This window comes from Pezoporus wallicus, unplaced genomic scaffold (assembly GCF_028554395.1).
Source record: "Pezoporus wallicus isolate ANWC-B61680 ecotype Strahan unplaced genomic scaffold, APGP_CSIRO_Pwel_v1 contig_3815, whole genome shotgun sequence".
Classification (NCBI taxonomy): domain Eukaryota; kingdom Metazoa; phylum Chordata; class Aves; order Psittaciformes; family Psittacidae; genus Pezoporus; species Pezoporus wallicus.
In genome coordinates this window covers 1,525,583-1,534,010 of record NW_026637911.1, presented here as the reverse complement: position 1 = coordinate 1,534,010, position 8,428 = coordinate 1,525,583, and the positions used below count along the sequence as shown (strand labels likewise).

Here is an 8,428-nt window from a genome sequence, read left to right as displayed (position 1 = left end):
CCATCTACCAGAGGGGCCAGAAGGAGGGTCTGGGGAGCTACAGACCTGTTAGTTTGAACCCAGGGAAGGTTCTGGAGCACATCATCTTCAGTGCCATCAGTGGCACCTACAGGACAACCAGGCGATCAGGGCCAATCAGCATGGGTTTGTGAAAGGCATGTCCTGCTTGACTAGCCTGATCTTCTTATGACAGGGTGACCTGCTTAGTGAATGAGTGAAAGGCTGTGGATGTTTTCTCCCTAGACTTTAGTGAAGCATTCAACAGCATTTCCCACAGCAGTCACCTGGAGAAATAATCAGTTACAGCTTTTATTTATAGTTCATGTATTCCTTTGACAACCACCATCCTTATGACAATTCAGGCAGCTTGTGAAAGTCATTGTATAAAAACGTAAAGGTAAGAATATGCAGTAAATATTATGTAAGTATTATGCCTACAGGTCGTTTTTGCAGGTCAGCCTGAGTAGTCTGAGATCTCAAGAAAACATGAAATAAGTTGCGCTGAATCCTGTAATTATTTTTTTTCCTTAGATTCACGACACATAACTGTGTCTAAAATATTAATGATTTACATGGACTTAGTGATAGACATCGTAATCAGTTCTTGTATCACTAACTTACCAAATGTATTTGATTTATTTTTTTCTTGGAGCTGCAAAGTGGAGTATCTGTACTCTCATAATAAGATAACAATACTTGCGTTATCACAGAGACAAGATGTTTATATACCTTTTCTTCTGTAAGAAGATACTTGCTCTTTCAGTTTGAAAGAATCTGATGGGGAAAAAAGCCACTTCTTTTTCATTGTGCATATTACTTGCCCAGGCATCTTGCTCTGAAACAAATGTTTTTCACATGAAACACGTGTTTACCAGGTTAGCTATTTGCACAGTAGTGGCTGAGAGAAGTGGTGATCTATGTAATCCAGTAAGCGTTACGCACCTTGAAAAGGTCTCAGCGTTGTGCGTAATACAAACAATTTTAAGACCTAGAAGTATTAATTCATTGGCATTTACTCCTCTTCAGCATCACTTGGACCAAAATATATTATTGTAGTGGCATCAGAATGGTTCAAATGACAAATACCATAAAATTAGGCCAGTGTTTCTGTGTAGTAAGAAACACCATTTCCTTTTCTCACAGAGGTACATTTCAATGGAAGATGCTGACTGTAGTCAGTTTTTGTTATACAGAACAGTACAAGTACCTGACTTTTTTATATGTTGCACGTTATTTTTCCCTGTATTTATAAGAGCCATATTTACATAGATAATCTGATGATACATTGCACAACATTCATAGGAGGTATTTCTGTGTGGCTATCCAAAACATTTTTATGCATGCTATTGGTTTTTTTTCCCTCCAACATTTATAGCTCTAAATATACAACTATCTAATACATTAGTTATATAAATACATTAAATATAAAATCTCATTTATAAAAAGGATTTTGTCTTTAGTTGCCACATTTTGTTTGTCAATAGTTGCCACAAAATAATACTGCAGTAACAGCAGTATATCCTACTTGTAAAGGGAACAAACGTGTTATTCTTGATTCTGTGATCAAATACAACTATTTTTACATGCATTTAAATAAACTAATTAGGAAATAGGTTCACATGATCACTTTCACAGATCAAAAACTTCATCTGAGTTTATGTTCTCATTCAGCTTCTGATCTGGCGTGGTTTATATTACTGATATTCCAGTTAAAAGAATTGGGAAGATCTTGAATGTAGGAACCAGAAAAAGAAATGGAATTCATTTGTAGCTACTTGTATTGCTATTGGTTTTTACGATCAGCTGCTTATATTTAGTATGGATTCCTCTATTTTTCATGTAGCAATTAACTGAAGTGTTCTGCAAGCCCTCCTGTTAGAGAGAAAAATCTATTTGCATGCTTGTGTTACCATGGAGTAGTTATAAAATACGTATTTAGAAAAATGGTTGATGTAATTTCTATGTGATGAATCTTGTATTCAAAATGTGCAAATTCTATTAGCAAGGGAGAAGAGGAGAAAGGTTTTCCAAAACAAGTTGTTCTGGTTGTAGCATGCTTATTTTAATAAAGTAATTATGACATTATCATCCCTTCCTTGCCATAACATTTCTCCCTCAAAGTCTACTAGACCGTGTTTCCTGGCTCTCAGCAGAATCCCAACAACCTTATCTGAAATACGAACGTATCTGTCAAAGAGTTCCCCAAATGTAACTTGGATCTTCCCATCAGGCCGTGGCTTAGCCATGGATTCAATGATGAAACACATGTCCCTGATCTCCCGATGGATGTGGGCCTCAGCTTTCTTGGCTCTTTCGGCAGTTTTGGTTCCTTCCTTCGGACGGCCATAGCCTTCGTCTCCTTTGTGCAGGCGTGTGGACATGGACAGCTCATGGTCAAATTCCTCACTGAAGGGATTGAGCTTCTGAGACATGATGTGCTGATCGCTCCATTCTTGCCATTTGTCCTTCAGGCTATTGACAGGGCTGTATTTCCTCTGGGCTGTGGTGCGTGCTTCTTCATTTATCCTGTTTGCGCTGAAAGAAACAAAAAGGGCGTTTCAGGTTTGCATTTGATCATTTAATTACATAGTTCTGCTATAAATCTCTCAACTTGGTTACCATGCTTTTCCAGATGAGATGCTAGCCACCAGGTGGCGTGAGTTCACTACTTCTGAATTCTTTCTTTGAGAGTTTTTGTCTGTTTCAGTTTGCACTCAAAAGCAAATTCACGGATCACAACTTGATCCCATGTACACTACCACCATGCAACCTAGAACTGAGCCCATTTTGACAAGCTTCGCCCAGGATGACATACTTCTATATGAGAGCAAAGCAGTATTGTTGCTGGTTACATGCACTTTCTAAACCTTTGGTCAATTATGCAGCTCCCAGGTTCTGCCTGCCTCGCAGAGCCTGAAATTGTCCACCCTGATGTTAGAGATTACAATAATGGTAAGTGTATGGACTGGGTCCTCAGCTGTTCTTGTCTGGAAAATGGGAGGTAGTGTCTAGACAAATCTGTCCCCTGCAATAGATGTCAGTGTTTAAAATAACAACAACAAGGTTCTGAACAAGTACTGGAGTCCAAAATTCACATCCCCACTGGCAGGGTAAAAGCCTGAAAGAAACATAAGGCTACTGAGATTTGTATCAATGTCAAAGGATGAGGAAAGACCTTCAGGGACCTTGGTGATTTTGGGAGGGTTTATTGTTTTGTGTGTATGTGTAACATCATATTGTTGATATTCTTTCCTCTAGAGGCCAATCCCACATGCTGTGGGTGAGCTATAGGTAGTCTGAGCTAGTCTTTGTGCTGTCCACATCTTGGCATGTGTCTGTACAGAGCTCTGCTAGGGAGTACATTGAGCTGTGGCTGTGGAAAGTAACCTGTTTTCTAATATTTTAGTCCCCAGAAGGTTGCTCTGAAACCTCCCCAATGATGTCAGCTGAATGTTAGCAGTAATACCGGAGAACCAAACTCCAGTTAGCAAAACAGTAGAGAGAGATCAAAACTGCAGGAAACCTTGTTTCCCTGCTGTTTGGGCATTTCCCCTATTGCTTAGCTTAATGACAAGTGAACACAGTAAACTATATACACATAAAAACGTTTTCATTCATGTCTGTACCACACCTACACAATGGATCATGGATCCAAAGCGAAGGTTGTGAACGTTAACCCACTGTAAGCAGTGCTTCACCTGTGGCAACCAGCTAATTTAACCTGTTTACTGTATTCATAGAATCATAGAACAGCGAAGGTTGGAAAGGACCTTGAGGGCAGTGTCCATGTTCCATGTCTCCTATGATCCTTTCTGGAGGAGAAAGGTACGGATCCCTTTTTAATGTTTTGAGTTTCATGTCACTGTTGCATCCCTTTGGCTCCTATGCAAGAATGAAAGAGTGTTTCCTATGCCTGTAGGAGTTAATATGCCTTCTGCTAAGAAACCTTATTCCAGAAATACTGCAGCTGGAAATTATGAAGGTACTGGTGTGAGGGGAAAAAAAATAAAATACTGGTACTGATGCCTTTTCCCTGGGATATAGAGAGGAAAAAGGGAGATTTCCTTTAATAGCCCCGTACTTACGGCATCTTTGAAGATTAAGCCACACTGGAAGATTCCTGAAAGTAGCAGGCTGAAATAGTGTACTCTGAGGTTATAAAATAAATTAAAAAAGAGTAGTTAAAAAATCCAGTCCTGATAACAGCACTGTGAGTGCAGAAAATGACTTTCATGTCATATTTCATTGGGAGAGCTCTAAGTAACAGAGGTGCTACTTTGATCATTTGCACCTCAGTAAGTATGGCTAATCAGGTTTTTTCTAGGTAGCAGCACTAACATTAGGCATAGGAGGAAAATATAAGTAAAGTTTAACAGAAAAATAGCTGGTTTATTTCTGTGATGGCATTTTTTAAATTAGAAATTTGTTTTAATTGAGCTTATTTACAGATTATAACTGCTGCAAATGGATCTTCTTTTCCCAGTCTGTGAAATCCTGGTTTTGAGGCCTAGCTTCTGTCAAAGGATGCTGCATGTGGTCTCTCCCAAAAGCAGAGACCACAAACTTTCAAGCTCTAGGTTACTGGAGAGCATTTTTCACTATGGCTATTAATCATTTGCTCCTTGTGGGAGATGACTGATCGGCCTACAGCAAAGCATCACTCTGTTCCCTAATCTAAATAGTTAAAATAGCTCTGTGTGCTCAGATAGCTGTGCTAAAAAGTGCCGTATGGTTGAAATCCAGTATTATGTTAGTCATGGTCTAATGCCGGTCATGGTAAACGCTCCTCAGTAGTGAGGTGTAAAATCCGAGCAGCGGGATTGGTGCTGCCGCCTGCCTGTCTGCAGAGAGATCGCAGAATCTGTTTTGGTCCCAGCTCTCATTTCTGAAATTGCTTTTAGGATATGGTGTGAACATACTGGCCCTGATCCTCCAATCCCTGTTGCTCTGCTCTCCCTTTACACATAGGCTAGCTGGGTGGGTGAAAACACTGCCTTCTCAGCTCAGATTTCCTCCTGCTCAGGTCACGCTCACATTACATGTGTGATGGTGGTGGAAATGGAGTAGAAGCAGTGGAGACTCAAGCCCCACACAGGGATTGCTCCTGATAGGAACCTATGTCCTGGTGCCAGCCTTTTCCTTCCTTGCAGGCTCAGGTGGATGAGCTCTGCTGAGCCCTGCTTTGGTTTAAGTTTCACCTTCAGCTGTCCTCCCTGCCCAGCAAAGCCAGCAGGCAGCACCTGGGCTGCGCCTTAGCCATAGCCCGGTGCCCACTGGCGTCAAAGCCTGCACTCTCCTTCATCACCATTTTACAGCTACATGTGAGCTTTTACACTGCAACAGTTCAGGTGAAGCCACATGCTCCTTTCTGCTGTCTTAGTTCAAGGACATTGTCGAGTTTGTAAAACTGAGGGCTGGAGCAGTGTGTTGTAACAACTGCCTACAGCTGTTCATGTTGCAGCATTGGGTATATGGATCTCTTCAACACAAGGGTGATGAATTAATTTGGCATCTGCTCACTGGCAAGTCTGGCCACCACACAACTGTTTGTAGCTGTCTTCTAGAAGGGTGTTTCTGCTGGAGGTCTCTGGAAAAAGAAACTGGAGAATTTCTAACAGACTCTGTTGTCCCTCTGCCCTTCTAGGAGACTTGTTTACTACTTATTTACTACCTGGGCTACAAATTTTACGTGTGTCTGCTTTTGCATAGAAGTCTTTAAGTAAGACCCTCTTACTGAGAGAAGTATTACTCAAAATTGTTGGATGCTATTCATTTGCTCCTTAATTCAAAATTTAAAATAGAACCTGTAATAACTCCATAGGTAAGTATTAGTCTGCTTCCTTTTTCTTCACACAATTTACAGGCATACATAAGTCTGTATCTCAGGAACTTCTACTTCCACAACATATTCAGTGAATGTACACCCCCCACACACACACCCCTTATGGTAGCATACCCAAAGAGAGACACTGAATTTGAAGAATATATTGATGATTCAAATGTTCTTTTTGTCAAATGATCTATAACATATAGCATGATTCAAATGAGTCCTGCAGATGTTGAGAAAGGCTGGATGCTTTCTAATGTACCTTTGGGGTCCCAGCTCCTGTGAAAGCTTCCATTCTTTGACTTCATGAATTCTAAATCTATAGAAAGCTTCCAAAGAAAAGCAGTGAACCCAGTTTTTGTTAAGATCTACTTTAATTCCTTCAATTACTAATTTGGACATTCCCTGCCAATTACTCCTGGGAATATTTACAATTTATATTAAGCAAAATACTAAATAAGTATTTGGAACTATTATTTGTCAGGTATATTGCTTTAGACTTAAGATTTACTGAAACGAATAGCTGTAGGCTCTTGATGAGATAAAAATTGTTACTATGAAATATGAACTAAAGTATTAAGAACTAAGTAGTGATTTTGATGAACAGGTAAATCCAGTGTGAGAACTAAATATGATTAAAATTTCCCAAACATAAATTCCTGTCTCTATATAGCACATAAAACCCAAGGCTATAGTGAGATGTTGTTGACTGACTACTTAAGCACAAGGATATGCAAAGGGATATTTCATGGGTATTTTCTTCAAGACTAATATGTTATCTTTGACCATTTCCTGCCATTCCTCTCCCTCCCTCCCTCCCATCTTCCTCATGGAAACTTGTACTTCTCTCAGGGGCTGCTGACCATTTGTGATAATATAACAGAGATATTTTACTTACAGAGATGGCACAGGTCGTTTAATTCTCACAACCGTCACCTCTCGGTCACTGTCTTCTGGCTCAGTTTTGTCCTCTGCTTCCCCATAGCCACTGTCCTCAGCATCCAGGCTGTCATCATGACACTTAAGCAGTGGTTCTTTCTTAGCCCCTTCTCTGTCATCTTGTTCCACCTGTTTCCAGCCCTTGGTCAGCTCTGAAACCATGTTTGAACACTTTCTCCTTATGGTTGGAGATAATTTGCCACTAAGAATTTTGTCAATTGCATTTGATTCTTCTTTGAGCTTGGTCATCTCTGAGCTGCTATTGTTGTTCTCGTATCTTTCACTGAGGAGGCTAACATCTCCTCCTCGTTCATAGGCTTTGCTTACAACTGTTTTGGTCACCCCTTTGCTTTTAATGCTGAACTTTTTCAGGGCTTCATCTGATTCCCTTGAGTTTTTTTCAGCTTCTCTTATTGTTACTGATTTCTTTGCTGAGGCTTTTTCATCATCTTTTTCTTGGTCCTTCTCGACAGGTGGTGTTGGCCATTTTTCAAAGGATCTTTCTTCTACAGGCTGGGCTGGTGAGTCTTCTGTAGGGGGGACCCATCCAGAGGGCTCTTGGGCTTGCTTTACATGGTGGTCAGATACCCACTGCTGCCATCCTCGCGCCAAGCTGAAGACCATGCTGGCCATTCGGATTTTGTGGACAGCCCTTTTTCCAGGAGTGGTGCTTGCCTTTCCTTCAGGAGCCATGGCACTGTCTGCTGCCATGCTGGCTTTTCCCCTTCTTATGATAAGTACCTTCTGACTGAACTTCCTGAAGTGAATAATGCCCTCTGAAGAGAGCTACGGAGATTTAAATAGAAGCTGGGGCAGCTTGTGCCCATGGAAAATATGTGAAACATTTCTCACAAAGATACAGTATCCTCACTGGTACGGAGGTCTTTTTTTAACGTGCAGGGTTGCATTTCATCACAGCAGATGAATGATGTATGATGTAAATAACATGACACAGACCTGCACTGGAAATAGTGGGAAATTAACAGCTTCTTTAGTCCCCCTTCCCAGGGACTGCTCTATTCTCAATTTGTTGGCAAGGGTCTTATTCTTCTGGAAGGGCAGAAGATGGGTTAAACATACTGAACAGAGTGTTTGAAACTGCTAAATGTGAAGTGCTGTCAGTTGCTGACAACTTTGGCCGGAGTAGAGATCCCTCGTCATCAGAAGTAAATAGTGGCCCTTATCACACAGCATAAAACCAGAAGCAGGCTATGAATGAGAACTTTTTAGATACATTTTCCAGGCTATTTCTTCTTATTGCTTGCATGTCCAAAGAAATGCAGGTTTGTTAATTTTTTAGAAGGTATTTATGTGCTCTGTTCCCAGTCATTATCTATTAATGTCCATCTATTTACAACCTACCTTCAAGGGGGTCTGGAAACACTATCATGTTTGGTGTCAGCACTAAGGATGAAGGAACCACTATCTCTAGTCTGAAGATTATATAAAAATATAGAAAGTCTGGCTTGATCAGATGGACGAATGACCTCCCAGGTTTAGGACTTTGAAAAAATAGTGTACAGCCCATTTAATTCCTGACTGCTTTTCAAGAAAGTTATCTGTAAAACTTGTTTACTTGTTTATTATTTACAGCATAATTATGTTTATTAGGTACAGTATAGAAAAAAAATCAAATTTCTTAAGGAACTTTGTGATTTCTTC

The 8,428-nt window shown here is 40.4% G+C and overlaps 1 protein-coding gene across 1 annotated transcript; it reads right to left on the bottom strand.

Annotated features, from left to right (window-relative positions):
- Positions 1–2,046: 2,046 nt before the first annotated feature.
- On the bottom strand, positions 2,047–7,558 carry ABRA (actin binding Rho activating protein). Its single transcript, XM_057408210.1, has 2 exons — positions 6,726–7,558; positions 2,047–2,535 (listed from the first exon to the last, which is right to left on the bottom strand). Exons 1-2 carry the CDS (start codon positions 7,475–7,477, stop codon positions 2,058–2,060), a joined length of 1,230 nt encoding a protein of 409 aa, XP_057264193.1. The 5' UTR covers positions 7,478–7,558; the 3' UTR covers positions 2,047–2,057.
- Between the last annotated feature and the right edge of the window lie 870 nt (positions 7,559–8,428).